The sequence below is a fragment of the Nipponia nippon genome, unplaced genomic scaffold (genome assembly GCF_047370975.1).
Source record: "Nipponia nippon isolate SJK-2023a ecotype South Korea unplaced genomic scaffold, ASM4737097v1 scaffold_11, whole genome shotgun sequence".
Lineage (NCBI taxonomy): Eukaryota > Metazoa > Chordata > Aves > Pelecaniformes > Threskiornithidae > Nipponia > Nipponia nippon.
The window spans coordinates 26837548-26857750 of NW_028262302.1; the positions used below are offsets into that span (position 1 = coordinate 26837548).

Genomic DNA, 20203 nt, shown 5'->3' on the forward strand with positions numbered 1-20203 from the left:
GGCCCATTTCCGGCGGGCGGAGGCGGCGCCGCGGCGGCTGCTGCTGCTGCTGCCGCTGCTGCCGGGGCGGCGGGACACAATGGGCGGCAGCGGCGGGGCGGCGGCGGGCCGCTGAGGAGCCCCGCCGCTCTCCCTGCGGCCATGGCTACCACGGCCGAGCTCTTCGAGGTGGGTGCGGGCGGCGCCGGGGCTCCCTGCGGGTTTCGCCGGGCGGAGGTGGGCCGCGCTGGGCCCGGGGGCGGGAGGCGGTGGCGGGGCCGGCCGGCGCTCTGAGGGGATGCGGCGGCCTCCCTCCTCCCGCCCGCCCCGCGCCAGCTCCTGCCCGGGCGGGGAGGGAACCGGGCCCTGCCGCCCGGGGTGAGGGCGTGCGCGGGGCGCGGTGAGGAGCCTGAGGAAGCGGGGTGAGGCGTGGGGGGCTGAGGAGGCGGCGGGGGGAGCGGGGGTGATGCTCCGGGAGGATGCAGTCCCTCGCCTTCCCTCAGGCGAGGGCTTGCCGTGCCCCTTAGGCCGGGGCCTGCTTCCCCTGGGGCTGCCAGGGCTTTGCAGCAGATGGGGTGCTGCTTTCAGCAGGGTCACAGGCCAGGCCAGGCCCGGCTGCCAAGCAGATAACATGACTCTTCTTCTCCCGAAGGCACGTATTGCGTTGACCCCAGCACCATGGTATCTCAGCGCAGCTTCTTCTCTGAAATAAGGAAATAACTTTGCCCTCCCTTTAGCCGCTGCGGAACTGAGGCACAAGAAGCTAAATAGCTTGCCCAAGGCCATGCACGAGCGAGGCAGAAATATAGCAAGAGTCTGGCAAATTCTTCTGTCCTGGCCTGGACCACAGGCTCTCGTGATGTGACCTGTGATTAACAAAAAGTGTTTGTCCCCACTTGCTAGTGCATGGGGATGAGGTATCGTTACCAGATATCCTGTATTTGCTCTCTGAGTCACTCAAGAGCCACTCAGTCACTCATTTGGTGTGTTAACACTGGGACATGCTTTGCTCGGCCTTCAGGAAAGGTCTTCCTGTTTCTCTGCAAGATCCTTTATCTGTGATTTATATAAATGCATTGTGTGCACTTGTATTTATGAATCACTGTTATGACACATGAGTGTTATGACTCACATCTTTTGGCTTGCACGGTTTAAAAAAATAGGAAGACTAATGTACCATGTTCTGAGTAGCTAGATGCCAGATTTTATACCCTCTCTACACCTCTCCAGCTGTCCTGCGAGTCTCCTGGTTTCTCACCGTGATGACAATGAGATTCTGTTCTTTGTGGGATGTTGAATGTGAGATAACTTGGATGTGGAAAGAAAAATGTGTGTTTTGGCTGCTTTGGGTCACACAACAATTTGTTCCATTTTGCAATAGCTATAAGAATGAAATTGCGAAGTAGGTGAGACCTTTGCTTAGAGATGGGGCTTGAAATTATGTTTTCCAATACGGAAACCAGTATTTCTTTCTCTCCTGCTTTTGCTTCTCTTTCATGCCAAAGGCGAGAGAGGTTTTGCTGATGTTCACTAAATTAATATTGCCTACTATGTTAGTTTGAAGTCACTGCCATGAAGGTGAACATGAAAAGAATGTGACAACATATGCTTATTATGGGAGTAACCCTGAGCCGCATGCTGAGGGTAGTATTTGCCTGCCATGTTCGCATGCAAGTGTGTTTGAAACTCATTTTCAGTATAGATACGTGACATTGTGTAGAAGGATCTGTGCTGAAAATGGGCACAACATGAACTCAATTCTCCCTCATATAACTCGAAGCATAGTTTAACAATGATTACTTCTAAACTGGATTTTAATGTGGCTAGGTCCAGTTTAGTTTCATTTATACAGACCAGATCAAACCAGGTTATCATCCGCTTCAGGCATATCTCTCATTAAATCGGTAGTATTGGCTGAATGGATAGGATCACGTTAATTCATCTAGAGCTAGAGGGAAGTTCAAAGCTGTGAAGAAATTGACTGTTGGGGCTCATCTGATAACAGGCAAAGGACTTGCAAATGACATTTGTGGTAGCTGATTTTCAGCAATTTCTGCAGAACTGGGTAGGAGCCTTAAAATAGGAATTAGGCTGTCAGCTATAGGTAACTCTATTATCAAGATAGCATTAAGAAGAGCAAATGTATATGGAAGATGCAGTATACAAACAAAACTAAAAGGTTTTGGATTTGCAGTGGAACCTGTGAAATCATGTCTTAAAATGACACTGTTGAACTTCATTTATTCTTTATAAATCAAGTAGATTATTTTTAGCATACCTTTTGTGAAAATTTGGAAGAAAAAGCTCATTTTGTTTCTCTGTTGGTCAGTATTTTGCACGTAATAATATCCCCTATGGTAACTATTTCTTAAATAATACAGGACAGGGTTTATGTGATAAAAAAACTGAAGGAGAGGTCTCCTGTGTAAGTGTTCTTGAAAACCAGACATTTTTCAGGTTATGCCCCTTTAAAATATTACTACACCTGCATATAGCAGTGATTCTGCCATCATTTAGGTCTAAATAAACTAGTTAACACTCTTTGCTGATGTGTCAAATTGTTAAAACAAAATGCAGGTTTATAATTTTTGCAGAATAGCAGATGTTGCAGAAGGCTAGAGGCAGACTGCCAGTTCAGTTTGGCCTCGTAGCTGGTCGGGTGGCACCGAGTTTGGGGTTAACCACAGCGTTTGTTGCCATGTGCCCGGGTAGTTTTTGGGATGCAGGGGAGGGAGCTGCAGGAACTCTGTGTACACATGCACTCAGGGAGCTTTAGAGGAATATAGAGGCATAATGGATAGAGCAAGATTGGCATTATAATTTTTTTTTTTTTGAGGGTCTAGGGCATGTATATCAGATTTGCTTAGGAGAGGAGGCTTTGATAGGCTTGCAGAAAAACTCTGCAAATGTTGTTTTGCCAAAAAAAAAAAAGAAAAAAAATTCAAGGTCATTATGTGTGGGAGTGTATGTGAATTATCTTTAGTACAAACATCTGAAGGAAGGGAGAAATGTAGGAAACGTTATATACACACACACAGCATCGGTAAACAGTGCAGCCTTTATATAGGGTTCTTCCATAGTGCTGTACTTGGCATTGGTCTCCTTGTAACTAGAGTGGTACTCCAGCTGAATTACGGGATCTTCAGAGGAAAGATTGTGGTTGTGATTTTCATATAAAGGAGGTGTGCTGCGAAGAGCCGTAAGGTAATTAGGAAGCTGGAGGACTCCCCTGAAGGGAATGTTACTGTATTGGATGGCTCATTTCACCTATAATTAAAATTGCAAAAATGTTCCCAAACATTTAGATGTAAAGATGACATAAGGAGAGAATTTACACTGGGTGTGAAAACACTGCATTAGAACTGTTGATGAAAAGGATTCACGTAAATGAAACTTAACATTGTGTATTAGGAAGAACTAGGTTAAAGAGATAAGTGACTTGTAGAGAAATTGTATGTGGTATCATCCAGTTATTTTTGAAGCTTAACCAAGGAGGCTTAGCAAAACACAGTTACTCTAGTCAGTCTTTGAATGAGGAGCTACTGCGTGATCTGTTGAAAGGGTGAAACTTCTGTCCTGTCTAGCAGGATTCAGCATGTTGCAAAGTATATTTTAAAAAAACTTATATTTCTGTTTAATAGCTGGGCCTGACTGGATAGGGCATAATGTGTTTTTGAGGAATGACAAACCTTGAACTGCAACATTTGCTTTCCAACCCTTGTTTTTAGTTATTAAAATAATACCATAATGCTGTTTTTTCCCTCCCTGTTACTTCTGACAAGGTTTTAGGCCTATTGATACAAGAACCAATTTGAGACCTGGGGAGGTCTGTTTATTTTTTAAATTATTTTTATTTTTTTAAACCAAGCTTTATCAAAAGCAGCGGTGGCATGTTCACATGTCTCATTATCAGAAATGAGTAGTGGCAAATACCACTATTAACCAGAGCCACTCCTGGCTCCGTGTTGGGTTGTGTTTCACAGTTTTAGAACCATTGCTGCATGTAATTTAAAAGCTTTCCGTGAAATCCTGGTGGTTGTGAGAATACTTTGCTTACTGATCTTCCACGTGCTGATGTTAGCACCTAAACAATACTGCTAGATTGCCAATGAAGCTGAAGTGATAAATACTAATTTTTTTACAGGATAGGTGTTGGACTATGTTTTGAGTATTTAATATTAACTATGTGAAGAAATGTTTGAGCTGGCTTAAGTATTAGGCCAACGGAAATAGGAGCTCGTGGTTTTACAATGAGGTCTCTGCCTTCAGAAAACATTGTTGGGTGGAAAAATCATCTTAACTGTTCACCATCGTGTGGTGCTTTTATGGAAGATCCAGCAAATATTATGGAAGAAACTTGAGTAACCTTGTGTTTTTAGCATCACTCGTGCACTGTTTTTCCTTCTTGGGAAAGTCAAATCCATCATCTGTTTTTATGGTTGCTTTGGGTTTTTTTTCCTTTTTATCTGCTTTGTTTCTGCAGCTGCAGTTTGATGTTGCCTAGTGTCCAGTGGCAATCTCACGGTGTTTTTGCCACAGATCAGTGCCTTGGTCAGTTCTTGTGATGCCATGTTGTGGACTGTGTCAGAGTTGAGCAACTGCAAAGAAAACTTACTTTGCCATGTAATTTTTTAGACAGATCAGTTTGCCGACCTGATTTGCTGCACAGCTGATGGCTGGGTCTCGTGATGTAATATCTCAAATCGGTGTAGCTGCTGCATGGTTCAGATACTTTGTAGTGACAAGCCATAAGCTCACCTGGAAATAAGGACAGGTAATTTAGAGCCAACTCTTCACAGACGTGCAGCAAATTCTTTGCTAGCAGTCTGGCAATCTCTAGACTAGATGTTCAAGCCCACCATAATAAGAACAGTGTTCTCTGTATTGAATATGTAAACATAAGAGGTGACGGGGTAATTGTCAACACTGTACTTGCTCTTGGTTGTAGTAAAGCTTCCAAACGCTTTCAAAATGATGTGTAAGCGGCTGCGTAAGGAACAACCTGCTGTGGCACATTGTAAGGAGTTTTTATTCTGTGGCTAGGAGCCTTTTGTGGCAGATGAATACATTGAACGCCTGGCATGGAGAACACCTGGAGGAGGTTCCAGAGGCGGAGAAGCTTTTGATCCGAAAAGGTAAAATAAAATTGCATAATGGTCAAAGTGAATGTATCTCTAATTGTACTGGTTTATTACACACATAATAAAAAGCCTGTGAGCAGTGTTGGTGTGTGCCCAAGGAGGTTTTCATTTGGGAGAATTGCTAGAATTTGTGACCATGAGCCAATTATTTAGAACCAATTATTCAGTAACAAGAGTAGGGAAAGTCACTTTCTGATTTAGACCTTTTGAATGAAGGAGAATTGATGTTGTTTGTCCTTGTCAGACATGAATGTTGCAAAGCGCTAGAGTTGCCGGATTAAAGCATAATATGAGTCTTCACTGCTATGATAGTTAAGTCAATTTAATGAGTTTCTTGCTAGTTTAGCTCCCTGAGCTGGCTTGTTGTAAGACCCAGTAGTTTACAGTCCTGGTGCAACTAAAAGGCACAAACAGGTAGGATAAGAAGAAAGGCAGGAACATAGCAATGTTGACTTAGATTGTTTTAAACTGAATTTGTGTGAATTTGTATAGTCCAGATCAAATTAACAGCTTGCTGCTGCTGAATGGAGATGGGCTTGTTGCCCCTCTTCCTTGCTATTAGGTGTACACTGTGATGGCTCATCTTGAGCTAGCTCAAGGCACATGATCTCATGGTAAGCTAATCTAACTCACTAAAATGTCAGAAAACTAACCTGACAAGAAAAAGAAATCAACTTTGTTTTCTGGTTGGGTTAGCAATTTTGGGGGACTGGAAGAGCCTGGGAGCAGATGCAATGCTTCTGTACCAGTATTGGTATTCTTTCTTGAGATGTAATTAACTTAAGTGTTTTCATTTTTCACATGATTATAACTTGGGAGATGAGCTTGACCTTCTTCTTGTTATGGTTATTGGAATGCTGTTGAGTTAGCAGGCTCAACAAAAAGTTTAGCTACCTGAATGTTAATTTAGATTATGGTGACACGAATTCAAAAGCGCAATAACTGTTCCTTAGTGACTTCTTGCCTACAGGATCTTATTCCAGGTTGAGATTGTTTGTAGTGGCCTGAGCTAGAACTTTTAAGAAGTGTAGGAATTACTAACTTCATAGACAAGCTGCTGTTATTCAAAAGCAGATACAAAAAGCTTCATTAGCATGGTGAAAGGACATTCCTTCTGGAGCAGTCCAGCTCTTTGGAGGCTATGAGAAGAGGAAGGATATTGTTGGAGTTCTAGCAAGATGCTTGAGCCCTTGACATTCAGTCGGGGGCCTGTATCTTATGTAGAGCTTAGAACCTTAGAACCTGCTTAAAGCAGGAAGAAGCCTGGAAATACACAACATTGCTTCCTGTAGCTCTTTCCCCATAGTTGTGCCTAGTATCTACTTCAGGGTAGTTAATGATTTGTACCAATAACAACTCAGTTTAACCCATCTTTTATATTTCTGCTGGTTTGCTTGTGTTAACTTCTGTGAAGTGCTTTCATATTTTTCAGGACAAGTGGAAGAATCCTACAACAGTAAATATTTTTCTTGTGGGACCTTCTAGTATTGGGCAGGGAGCCAAAATTAATATCAAAAAGAAACAAACCTTTTAGTGTATGTTTTTACTCTTCTGTTTTTAGAAGATGATGCTTTTGTTTGGCAGAATGTTGGATTCTTTTTTTCTATTCTGAGAAACCTGACCAGCAGCTGAGCATTCTTTCCTATATTGAAGACTTGCATAAATGCTGAGTTGGCACAATACCTGTTTAAAAAACAAACCCCAAACTGAACTGAATCAGCTTGTTAAAATTAATAGGAACTATCTGCACTTCTCTAGGCTTTTGTTTGAAAGTATGCTTTATGTCACTTACTATTGTTTAAATTTTATTTAAAAAATACTTCTGTAAACTTAAGTCTATTCCTTGTGGTTTTCTGTGGAATCTAATGCAACATGCTTACTCTTGGGCTTCTGGCAAGCAGGAAGTGGAGGAAAGAAGTCGTAAACATCTGTCCCAATCCAGTTTTCTTTAATAGGTTGTGCCTTTAAGTCACTTACTGTTGTAAAGATATCACTTGAAATAGGTTTTTAGACCAATACAGTGAGCAAAAAGGCAGTTCACGTGCTCCAAGCAGCAGAAGTTAAGACTGAAAATTTGGTGACCCTCCATTCAACTAAAGAGAATCACGTTAGTATCATTTAGGTGTTGCTCAGAGAAAGCTCTAGATGTTGGCCAAGAGAGGTACTGTAGTTGTTACTGGGAAGGAGTCGTGTGAGGGTAGAATAATACATTCTACTTTGCCCTTCTGGTTGCTGAGAGTCTCCAGCCTGTGCAGGGGGAGCTGGGAGAGGAACAGCATGCTCATTCTGCCTTTCAGCAGCACTGCAGGTTGGAAGGGCTTCACATTCACAGTATACCTTCTGAACAGAGTATATGTGAAAATGCAGATTCCTGGGTAGTCTAGAAATAGCTCCCTGGAAGGGATTCCCGTTTCCTCTCCTCTTCTGTTTGACATTAAACCTGGACAGCAGAGTTCTCAAATCTTTCATATTTTTTCAGTTATTAGCATGAGTTCTATGGCTGTGGAGGATCTGGGAATAATCCATTCCCTGAGCATCAGCGACTGGGATGTTTAGAAGAGTATAAGCTGAAAAGATGACTGGAATGGGACAGAATGGATAAAAACAAGAATGAGAGAGACATTGAGAATGGAATGAAAAAGAATAGAGGAAATTTAAGAATGCATTCAGATGTACTGTGTTAGGGAAGAGTAAAATGTGAGTCTGAAAGAAAAATCAAAGTGATGGGAAAGGGCAGAAAAAAACCCTTTAAAATGATATATGTTATAGGAAGAAAAGAAGTGAAGTCAGGAAACAACATGGTTACAACCAAAATAACATTATGAGACTATATGATTGTATTCATTGCCTATTAATAGAATGCTGATTTACAAGTTTACAGTAACATGTACATGAAAATATTTTCCTGTTATAGCTCTTCCATTGAAGGGATGTAGCGGCCTAAGCTCTCTTTGTCCTTATGAGACTTATTTAGGGAAGATGGGGATATAGGGATTTTTGTACCTGTGGCAGAGCCACGTTCTTGAGTGATTGGTATTTAGGTATTCCCCTCTCCCCTGGCCTGCCTTTTACGTGACCACATAGTTTTTATGTAGGCACAGAGTTCTACACAACTAGGGTGATGTAGCTTAAAACAAAATAGCATTTGTAAGTTAGGCATGATTATATCAGCCTTGTAGGCAAGTTCTTTTCTTTGATTTTTTTTTTAAGCTCTCTGCAGAAGACAATGTCTTTCAAACTAAAGTCTGCTTTCCTGTATTTTATTTTAAATCAGATTATTGGAAGAATTTGTAAATCATATCCAAGAATTACAGGTAATGGATGAAAGGATTCAGAGAAAGGTGGAGAAACTAGAACAGCAGTGCCAGAAGGAAGCAAAGGAATTTGCCAAGAAGGTACAAGAGCTGCAGAAAAGCAACCAGGTAAAATCTAGAGAGTATAGTTAGTGCTAAGCTGTGCAAGTTTTAAAAGCATCACATGCTCTATTAACATTTTTTGGTACAGCGTGCTGCTGTTTGAGATAAGAATAAAGAGAGTTTGATGGAAAACCATTTCCCCTGTCAAAGGGGGCTTATCTGCATGTTCCACTAATGAGCCTTAGCTATTCTGAAAGTAGAGTCTTCACAATAGTTTAAAGGAAGACACTAACCTTTAAGCAGTTGAGTGTACTTAATTAGTGGTTCTGAGCAGTTCTGTAGTTCTGAGATGCAGCACCTGGAAAGCTGATGCCTGCATTCACTGTGCTTCTTACTGAAGTAAATCTAGTGTTTCCTAAAGTACAGTAAATGGAAATCATGAGTTTTGTGTCCGTGTCTATGTTCTCCCAGGTTGCCTTCCAACATTTCCAAGAACTAGATGAGCACATCAGCTATGTAGCAACTAAGGTCTGTCACCTTGGCGACCAACTGGAGGGGGTAAACACGCCACGGCAACGGGCTGTGGAGGCTCAGAAGCTGATGAAATACTTTAATGAGTTTCTGGATGGAGAGCTGAAGTCTGATGTTTTTACAAACTCTGAAAAGGTAAGAGCTGTCAGCGGGATGAAAGCAGTTCAAAGCAATAAGCAGTACTGCCCTAATTACAAGCTGCTACCATGACTTAACCATGGTCAGACTTCAAACCAGTGAGTGACTGACTTGTTAAAGTTTCATTGTTCTGAAATGTAAATTAACAACACTAGGCTTCAGATTGCTGATAAAGCATTTGTATTCACTGATGCTTAATGTGGCAATGTTGGCATTTTTCATTTTATGAAATTATCAGAGATTTGAGAAATGCTGGGAGGGCAACTTAAGAGTGCATACAATATCTGCCTTTTTCCTTTGAACCCCTTGCCTCAGATCCACTCTGTAATGCAGAACGTTTCTGAATGCAACTTCTTTGTAAAACTTTACTCTGTTGGGTCAGTCCACTGGCCTTGGATACCTTTTTGTCACAGCATGCCGTTGGGCTTTGTGCAGTCCTGTGGTTATGTCTCCACCCTCTGAATTTAGAGGAACTGGGCAGGAAAACTTCAAAGAAATGTTAAAGCGTTTTGTTTTTCTTATGCTTCAAGAGTACGTTCATGAAGCAAATATAATCTGAATGGTGTGGCTAATAGAAATAAACTGAAGGAAAAGTGTCCAGCTGTCAGCAAAAGGGCACATATTACATTTCTTTATGCAGTTTGAAAGATAAGTAAAGTTGGTTTGGGTTTGTTTTTTTTTGAAGTGTGTCCTGAAGAATCTTCCCGCTCTCCTTAAATTCTGTCCAGTGGTACGATTGTAGTCAGGAAAAAATTACAGTATGTGGGAACAGCAAAAACTTGGTTTGCACATTCAGCAAAAAATATGTGCTTGAAATGCAGCTCATAAAGGACCCGAGAATAGGTTAATAGCCATCCCCTATCTACTGAGCTGAAGGTATCTCTCAGGGAAATGAAAAACTAATCATTTCATGTAGTTGTATTCCCCGGAAGTCAGTTGCATAGTGACTTTCGATTCATGGTCTCTGGATATATGGTAATTGATAGTTTGCCCTAATCAAAGAGGGAGCACATAAAAACTTCTCTGACTTCCTAGGAAATCAGAAAGGTTGCAACATAACAAAAGTTCTTCTATGGACAGCCTTTTCCAGATCTGTATAAGATTTTTTTTTTGTTTTGTTTTGGTTTTTTGGGGTGTTTTTTTTTGAAGTAGAAATAAAACATGCGTTTTAAGTGTTTAATGGCAACATGGTAAATAACAAAGCATAAGTTAGAGAATTATGTGTTGTCTGCTGAAGAATCTCATATGGAATTCATCTTTCACTTAGTTTCGTGATAATTTCTGTTGGAGGATCTGAAAAAACTGGTAGATAAACAGGGTAAACCTGGAAATCAGTAAACAAATTAATCTTTATACACCCCGAAGCATAATAAGATAGTCAGCAAATCTGGAGGAAGACAAATGTAGTAAAGGTCAGAAGTCTTTTGCCCGTCTGTAGAGGAAGTGTGTGAGGACACGAACAAGATTTTCCAGATACAAGTTATCCTACTGAGACTAATTCAGTCAAGGTGGGTTAGTACTGTTCTGTAACTTTTTGCCTTCTAGTTTAAATAGTAAGTAGAAGTAGTGTTTATAAAAGAACCTGCCTAGACATATGCTATCATGTCTTAATGCATCTTTGAACTAAAAATAGTTTTAAAGCATGTAGTAACAAATAAATGTAAAATGTTAATGCTTTGTCAGTGTCTTCTGATCTTCAAACTGATGTGGGTTTTTGATAGTGTTTGGAGGATGTTATGATTTTTTGTACTTTGCAATCCCTCACAAGTGTGGGCTTTTCTTTGAGACATTGAGGGCAGGGGATACTGTGAACGGAGAGGCAAGAAAAGAATTATAATGCAGTTATTTCCTAGGGAATACATATTTTTCTCAGTAATGTCAGTTCTTAAAATCTGTTGGATTCCTTTGTTTTCCCTTCACTCAAGTTGTTGCTTCCCACGTTACTTTCTCCTGGCCGTACTGAGCAATTTCTCACTTACTGTCTCTGTGAAGGTTTTTCCTTTCTGTCTTGTCCCGTGTTATGTATTATGTGTCTTCATCCTCTGAATCCTTACGATTTCCCTTGCGCTGCCAGCTAGCCAGTCCCTCTCCTGTACTGAAGAGTCTTAAAGTGAGCAAATCGCCCCAGTTAAAACAATTAAACTATCAAAAGATCTAGCAGCTCACCTGTTTATCATGCCATAGCATTGTCCTGTATTTAATGTGTTTACTATTATTCTTGCATCCTTTTCTCCATTTATGATCTGTACTCAACATTATTCCATTATGCCTTTTAACTTGGTCATAAAAATATTTTGCATTAAAATTCTCTCTTGCTGTTATTTGTCCATGATTTTTCAGATTTTTTCTAGATATGTTATAGCCTTTAAGTTGTATTTTACAGAATCTATATTTATTTTGATTTAATAGTTTACAGAAGCCTGATTCAATTAAAAATGAAATATGTCCAGATTTAAGCAGAAACCATGGAGAATTGATTTGTCATGGCTTCTGTTGTGCATAAGAAAAGGCCCCGAATTCAATAAAAATCTAAGTTAGTTAACAGCGATTGTGTGAAGAGGAGACAAAGAAAATGTTACGTTTGTGGGGTGTTTTTTCTTTTTTTATAACATCAGTGAATAACTGCTAATATATAGACTATTCTAATGATATCAGTATTGATCACAATTGTTACTTAGGTATTAAGGTTGCTGTAAGCTAATGGAAGTAACTGCTGTTTCATTGGATTTATTTGAGGAGCGTAGCTGCTTTTGACTTAAGAGGCTATTGTAAGCTGACAGTTCAAAACATAAGCTGCTCTTAATAAGCAGAATGGATATACTTTATGAGAGCCCCTGTTTTTGCTGAACAACCAACCTAGCGTGATGCTTCTGCTTTGTATTCTTACCTGTGTGTCTTGTTCTATTCTTGAAAAGTTTTAATCCCGACCTGCTCTAAGTGGTGGGAGAACAGGATTTCATTGCTTCCTTTCCTCTCACTCCAGTTCCCTGGAACATGACTAACAGGCAGAACAAGATAAACTGCATGTTCTCCGTTGCGTCAGCTTATAAAGGTTTTTTCTTGAATGTGGTAGCTGGAGCTTTCATCGCCCCGTTCGAGGTGCCTTCTAGTCAGCAAGACAGCATAGTAAAGCCTGTAAAACCATCCCAGAGCTGTGTTCGGTTTGGGCCAGTCAACACTGTGTGCTTCAATCCACTGAACTTCAGTTGCAACCAGCTCTGTTCCCCACATTTTCAAATTGGTGTTTTCTATAGTTTTAGTCAGCCTGGTGAAACAGTCACTAAGCGCTAATTAGGTGTGCTTCCCATGCTGACTGATCGTGGAAGAATAAATGATAAAAGGTTTTGCTGTCCAGGACAGAGCAGAAATTTGCATGCTGCTTTGACTATTCATATTTTGTAGATGCATGATTAACTAACTTTCATCTTGATCTTTGCTTTGGATCTCGGAGTTTATCATTTCTAATACAGCTTCCATTTCTCTTTCCCTGGGAGAACGTGAGGTACTCCAACTGTGCTCTGCTTTTATCCCCTTTTTCCCTTTCCTCCCTTCTCCATGCCAAGTATTGTCATGGCTTTTTTGGATACAGCTGTACAGCTAATTTCATCAATTGCAAAGAATTCCCCAGTGCTTTTCCTGACATGTTTGAAAGGGTTGCTAGCCATTTCACTCCTGAGTTCAACAGACATCTCTTCTGGTTGGGTGTGATTCCGTAAGACTTTCATCCTAATACCTTGTAAAGTATAACGCTGCAGTTAAGCCAGCTCTGTGTTACAGCTATATATTTCATTCCCAAATGGAAGGGTGCAAATTTTCATGAGATGCTCTAGCCACATTCTGATCTAATCAGCCCTGAGGAATCTTTGGTCTGCAAGCTGTTATAGCTGTGTTGGCATAGTGCAGTGATAAGCTATTTGTCCAGGTAGCTTAGACACCTACACAGACATGCCCAATGTGAACATACAATAAAAGACTTTTTATCGTGTTTTGACCTATATAATTTCATGTTTAAAAAAAAAACCCCAAACTTAAGCATCATAAAAGTACCTGCAGGAACTTTAAGGGGGTAATCTCTTCCACAGGTATATCAACTCAACCAGCTTTAGAAATAGGAACTACATGTATGAAGATTGGATAGTAAAGGGGGAGGAAAGGAATAGCCCACAATCAGACCTTCTTTAATAATTCTGTCATGTTTTACTCTTAACAGATTAAAGAGGCAGCTGATATTATTCAGAAACTGCATTTGATTGCACAGGAACTGCCTTTTGACAGGTAAAATTCTATCTGAACATCTTTTAAAAAAAAAAAACAAACCTTCACGTAGCTATAATTTTCTGATGCTTCCCTTGTCTACTTTTTTGGTGCTTTACTTAGTGATTCATGTAGCTTTTGAGATGGATTGTATGCTTATTTCTCTCTCCTCTATTCTCAAATTTGTGTTCACACACTCGTGTTGTAGGATCATCTTTACATACACATCCTAAACTGCTTAACAGACTTTTAATGGGATAATTTTGCCGTGCTGACTTAATGCTAGATTTGAATTAGATGCTTGCAGGTTTTTATGGATATAAAGCATGTAAATTTTCTGTCATCTTTGTGTTGCATGTTTTCATTTTTAAGTAGAGTGCCTGTTACTGATGATGTAGGATGTCTGTGAGTTCTCTTGTGATGTGGATTTGAATTTAATCATGGTATTTTTGTTGTTAACAGATTTTCTGAAGTAAAATCAAAGATAGCAAGTAAGTTATCTATCCAGTTCAATCTATATTCCTATATTTGAATTGTTAAAGATGATTAAAGAAGTATGCAATACCGTCAGGATTACAGTTTTTGTCAGTGCTTGTATTATGTAGCCTGATGGATTTTTGCTGTTATTCCCTTTCCTCTTCAGGTAAGTACCATGATTTAGAGTGCCAGCTAATTCAAGAGTTTACCAGTGCACAGCGGAGAGGCGAAATCTCCAGAATGAGAGAAGTAGCAGCAGTTTTGCTTCATTTTAAGGTAAAACCTGAGGGTTTTAATTTAAATACATAAATAAGACAACCCACGATACAATAAGTGAACATATTTGCATGGGCCCAACGACCATATCAGATAACACGTATAACTTCAAAAATACGGAGATGTTCCATCCAAAATCAAATGCAGGGGAATAAAAGAGGCAGATGATGGGGGACTGGAGGCAGTGTCAGTAGAGACGATTCTTCTAAGATAATCTTTTCTTGTATGTGTGTGAACTGACTTTCATTCCTGAGAAGGTGTTGAAACTTGTGGTGTATATCCATGTAGAGTGGTGGTAAGTGATGCTACATTAGGTTTGTGACAAAAATGGGTTTGAAAGAGTCTACACTTTCGATGAATCTTTTTTTTTTTTTTTTTCTTCAGTAACTTTTTCACAGGGGCTGTATTTCCTTGATTTCATTTTATACTGAAAGCTTGGAGACCCCGCTTTAACATTGAGTTGTTTTGCTCCTTCCATAGGGCTATTCCCATTGCGTTGATGTGTACATAAAACAGTGTCAAGAGGTAATGCATTTTGTCTTACATGTATCTCTTTGAGTGTTGATTTATTTAGTTGTCGTAAATATATTATGAAATGTGCTTCTAAAACCCTAGGGTGCATTCCTGAGGAATGATGTGTTTGAAGATGCAGCCATTCTCTGCCAGCGAGTGAATAAGCAAGTTGGAGAAGTCTTTAGCAATCCAGAGACTGTGCTAGCCAAACTCATTCAAAATATCTTTGAAGTTAAACTTCAGGTATTTCAAATTTTAACATGCTGAAGTTCATTGAGGAAACTTTTCATCCAAAAATATTATATCTAGTGATAACAATTAATGAGAATTTACAGTATTTGCAATCTTTTATAAGGATGTAGAATCACGGCTGATTGCTCTGTAACAGTTCAGACAGATAATCAAGCCTGTATCAAATAAAGCTGCTTGTACTCCAAATACACTGCAACTGAAAATACTCAAATTCAATATGTAAAATTACAGGGGAATCAGTGTGTTCATTAGCTAATTCACAAGATGTCATACACATATTTGATTTCTTCTATATGCCCCCTACCAAGAATATGTCAGGAGAAGTTGTTTCACATTTAATAAGTGTCTTTAATCTGTTCGTTCTTGGAATTGGGTTTCATGTGTGAGGTTATCATTGAATAAGCAAAAAGAACTTATGTTGTGAATACTGTCTTGCAGCTAATGCAATATTTATATGAAAGTCTGGAATAGTTGAAAATACTGTTTTCCATCCTGCCAGTACACTCAAGTGAGTGTGTAAAGTCAACACGAGTATTTGTTGCAAAAAACAATTTCCCTCTAGATGTTATTCTCCTTATAGTGTAGGGATTGCGCTTGTCTTTCAACCCCAAATTTGTGTGTCAGTTTTGACATACTATTTTATGGTAAATAATATTTTTATCCAAGTATTCAATGACAAGAAGGCTCTAAGCTTGTATCTGTTTTGTGTATGTATTATGATAAGCAAATATGTAAGCATCTTCTTTGCTTACTGTCAACTGCAGAAATGCCCCTAGGCCTCCACTGCTTTTGATTCTTAAAAAGAGGGGATTTTGTGTTTGTTGGTCAAGCATGTTTTCAAAGCAATGTCTTTTGTCTTTGTTTCACACACTACTGCTTTATATTATTAAATGATTTCCTTCTAAAAGATGCATTTAACTCTATCTGTAGATAATGCAGGATCTGTAAATTAGAGATTTAAAAACAAAGAATATATGAATTACCTTAAGTAAGATACACACTTTGCAGTAAACTACGTATAATCTAGCAAGTAGTGAGTAGGACCTGTGGCTGATAGTTATTCTTCTAACAGATGTACCCAAATTTTACAGAGTTACGTAAAGGACCAGCTAGAAGAACACAGGAAATCAGATGCAGAACAGTATCTTAAGAATCTCTATGATCTATATACAAGGTATTTATATATTGATGATGAAATTGTAGATTGTTGTAGATATTCTCTTGTAACAGATTGATTTATTATCAAGACGTAGGAAGAGAAGCCAAAAATGTAAAATTCTTGTAAAAATTGAAAAATTGTTACGCCCATTAACCTTCACAATGATTGCTTTCCTAACGAAAATTTAAAATTGCCATTATTGTTTTTAATGGGAAGTACTTAGTATAGTGATCTTTGAGAGTAATTTTAAAACTGTGCAAAAGCCAGTCCTCCACATCTCACTGGTGACTTACTTGATTGCAGTTGTATTGTATGTAATTAAACATGAATTATGCGAAATTCCTTACTTAAATGTAAAGCTGCTAGAAGTCTTAATCGCAATCAGGATTCCGTTGTGCTATATACTTTACAAACATGTAATGCTGTAATTCATACAAATTCAACCTTTTCCTCCTCTCCCCTTCTTTGTTTCTTTTGCATAAAGAACTACTAATCTGTCAAGCAAATTGATGGAATTTAACTTGGGTACTGATAAGCAGACTTTCTTGTCTAAGCTTATCAAATCCATTTTCATTTCCTACTTGGAGAATTACATTGAGGTGGAAATTGGTTATTTGAAAAGTAGGAGTGCTATGATTCTGCAACGCTATTATGATTCCAAAAACCACCAGAAGAGGTCCATTGGCACTGGAGGGTAAGTTTCTTCTGTGAAGTTTTGTGGTTTCAAAATGGAAGGGAGGCGGTAAGGGGAGAAACATAGTATTTGCCATGTCAGATGTACAGTGATGAACTGCGAAAGAGCAGGCTTCTAAAATGACCTACAGCTTTTTATAATTTGCTGTCATTTTGTGTTAACTTCTGCTAAAAAATGTCTTGCTCTCGGTACATGTGAAAGGTGATGCATGGTATTTATATGCTCATGGGAAATGAAAAATACCAGTTAAACCTATGTTTCAACTTAGGATCCAGATCCACAAAAGGACTGAAGCAAAATTAAGGTACCTAAAGCATGTATATATGTGTATCTAAAAGCATACATTTTTTTTCACCTGCCCAGGTCTTGTGGTCCCCTCCCAAGACCTAGGAAGGGGAAAAGACCATAGCAATGTCAGTGAGAAAGCTCTTAATGAGCCCAGAAGATGCAATGGACTTAGAGAAAGGTAAAACAAGACTTCATTATCCTCAGGGTAGAGAAACTCTAATAAAGGAGTAGTGAGAAGTGGGAAAGGAAGAATTAAAACTTGTGTGAAGCAGAGGTGATAAGACTACTGCACCTTTCAAAGAGCTACTGGGTTCAGTGTGTCAGGAATGAAAAGTGATTTGGAGAGAACAGCAGCAGCGAAGTAATTAAATGAATTACAAAACAAAGATGAAATTTAATTTTCTTGGGGAAAATTAAATTGATTGTAGCGACTGACTTTATGGGTTGTTTTATGCATGGAAATGTGTTGGAGCATGCTTGACTAAATCAGGACTGCTGAGATAGTGGATGAGGATGAGAGGATTTGTGGGCATGGATGAGATAGAAAGCTGTCATTAGTGTTTTGAAAGTACAATGGGACGGAATGTATGGAGGCTAACCTTGGTCCGCAGAGCATAAGTGCCATAGGATTCAATAGAAATTGCTCTTATTCCACAATTGGGAACAGCTGGTTCCATGTGTGAACGTGCCATGGTAGAACACAGTTGACCACGGGATCAGAGGTGGTAGTTTTGCATTTACTGGCAATTTTTTTTAAGCTTGCAAAACTGTCTTAATGCTTGCCTATCCTAAACTGTGTCTTAGGTTCTGTTTTTTAAGTTAACAACTAAAACATCCTAAATCATTGTTGAATTTGAGCATCAAAATTTCCGTCCAGTGAAATCTTCTTTTGGTATATCTTTGTTCTAGTATTCAAGACCTCAAAGAGAGAATAAGGCAACGTACAAACTTACCACTGGGGCCAAGTATTGACACACACGGAGAAACCTTTCTGTCGCAAGAAGTGGTGGTTAACCTTTTGCAAGAAACTAAACAAGCTTTTGAAAGATGTCACAGGGTAAGTTTGCTTCCTGTGATCTCCATTAATGGTATAATTTTGTGTGTGAAATCAAATCTTGAGGTTCAGTTTTCAGTTGAAGCATGATAGGAAGAAAGGAAGGACATTATTAAACAAATTAATTCTTTTGTATTTTTCAATGAATCAAGGTCATGGTGGAGGCTAAGGGTTTGATTTTAAATGTGGATCTAGTTGTATTTTCTGGGTTTTAATACTGTCTGTTTTTGGAAGAAGTGGGGAGGGTTAAACCTATTGTCTGCATTGCTTTTCTTACTAAATTAGACCCAAGACTTGAGAAGCCTTTAGTGTAATTTTTTTTTTCCTGCTTTAAAAATATAGAGAATAGTTCAACAGTTGTTTTCCTGTGTCAAGTGCCATTTCTTCTAGCATTACAGAATATCACCAATAAAATGCTGAGAGGAATAATCTTTAACATGGTTTACCTTGGTAACCCTCTACTGTTCTTTAAATGCTTTAGTCAAAAAAAAAAAAAAAAAAAGTGTTTTCCTTCTGATTAAATCGCTGGTTTTACTGCCTCTCAATTACTGTTTGTCTGATACTTTAGTGTAAATGAAAACCCTTGAAATTGAATTGCAAACTTAAATGCTAGGGTTTTTTTATTAGCTAACTACACTGATTTCTAACAAATTTTAATGCCTCTAACATTCTAAATTGGCTTAGTGCAGAAAAACTTCAGACTTTAGATATTCAGAAGTTTTAATATTTTATGAACTCAGAGGGGCCAAAGATATAACAAAATACAGACGCAGCACTGTTACCTGTGCACACCGAGCCAACCGCCTTTGTAGTGGTGAAAGTCAGTGACTGCAAGACAAGCAGTAGATCATTATTTTTCTCAATATGGTAGTTGCTAGAAACAGTTGTTAAATTCATGATATAAACTAACTTTTCCCAATTGTGCACAACTTCTTTCTATTTTTTTTTTTTTTCCTTTCCTGTTGGGATCAGAATTTTACTTGGTCTGAAAACAATTGTATGTATTGGGGTGGAAACCAATGCTAAATGGATCTCGGCATATAAGGAGATTTTTAGAATTACAGGTGTATAACTTCTCTGTTATCATACATGCTGCTAGGGTTTTGTTTGTGGTCAGGGCAACTCACTATGCAAAAGAGACGTTAAATATGTCCCTGGCTAACTAATTGTAATAGTTATATCACATGACAGATGCATGCAGATACGCTGCATGTCCCAACTGTGACTGCTTTAGGAAAAATAAGTTGGTAATTCTGAATGTAACTGTATATTCAACATTTTGGTGTTTGGAAATCTCTGTAACAGTGTTTTGTTGTTGCGGTTTGTTTTGGTTTTTTTGGGAATACAGCAGAAATCTTTGGGAGTGTTGTTACGTAAATTAACTTGAATTGCAGTAGTAAACTTTCTTACTCCTAGCTTCATAAAGTCTTCACGTAATTCTTTAAAAACCAAAGCCATGTTTCTTAGGTGCAAAAGCCCTGTTGCATTTTTCTTTAGAAAAGGGATTTACTGACAGGTTGCTGTCCAAAATCCCATGTTGCTTACAGCTCGTGAAGGTACAGATGCTCTCTGTATATGTGGGCATTACTTCACTTAATGAAAATTCTCATGCTCCGTTGACTCCAGCTGAACTGTGATAAACGTAGCTGAAGTTCAGTCTGTATTATTTGTCTGCAGCACTGTGGCAGTGATAAAAGAAGAGCTGCACTGGGTGAAACGGAAGGTCCGTCTGACCCAGGGTCCTGTCTTTGACTGTGGCCAGTGGCAGAAGCTTAGCAAAAAAGAAAAAAGGCAGGGCATGGATAGAATCGTCTTTTTTGTGTACCTTCTCCCAGCATCCAGCGGTATGCAGTTTAGGTAATTCCTGAGATTACATCTGGACAATTGCATTTTAAGAACTATTAATTAATATCTTCCTTTATTATTACTATTATTATTATTAGAAACTCTTCATACTCTTGCTTTCTGTAGCATCCTGTGGCGTGTTGGTTTCAGTTTATTTGTTAATGCCGAAGGGCTTATTCGTACTAAAGGCTGTTCCTGAGTAGTTCTCTGTATGGATACTTTTAATTTAGAATAAAATTCCAATTA

The 20203-nt window shown here is 39.0% G+C and overlaps 1 protein-coding gene across 4 annotated transcripts in view; it reads left to right on the top strand.

The window, feature by feature from the left end:
- The first annotated feature begins 13 nt into the window (after positions 1–13).
- The window catches only part of EXOC5 (exocyst complex component 5), a 29011-nt gene continuing 8821 nt past the window's right edge, over positions 14–20203 (top strand). For 2 of the 4 annotated variants that reach the window (XM_087748060.1, XM_087748062.1), the window contains exons 1-13: positions 14–168; positions 5023–5114; positions 8395–8542; positions 8948–9142; positions 13356–13420; positions 13862–13890; positions 14043–14152; positions 14633–14677; positions 14768–14908; positions 16009–16091; positions 16561–16770; positions 17039–17074; positions 17968–18115. In XM_087748060.1, the coding sequence (XP_087604186.1) occupies positions 142–168; positions 5023–5114; positions 8395–8542; positions 8948–9142; positions 13356–13420; positions 13862–13890; positions 14043–14152; positions 14633–14677; positions 14768–14908; positions 16009–16091; positions 16561–16770; positions 17039–17074; positions 17968–18115 (1329 nt within the window). In that variant the 5' untranslated portion in view covers positions 14–141. Of the gene's footprint in view, positions 169–5022; positions 5115–8394; positions 8543–8947; positions 9143–13355; positions 13421–13861; positions 13891–14042; positions 14153–14632; positions 14678–14767; positions 14909–16008; positions 16092–16560; positions 16771–17038; positions 17075–17967; positions 18116–20203 lie in introns of those variants that run through there. The other 2 variants (XM_087748061.1, XM_087748063.1) reach the window with 2 other exon arrangements.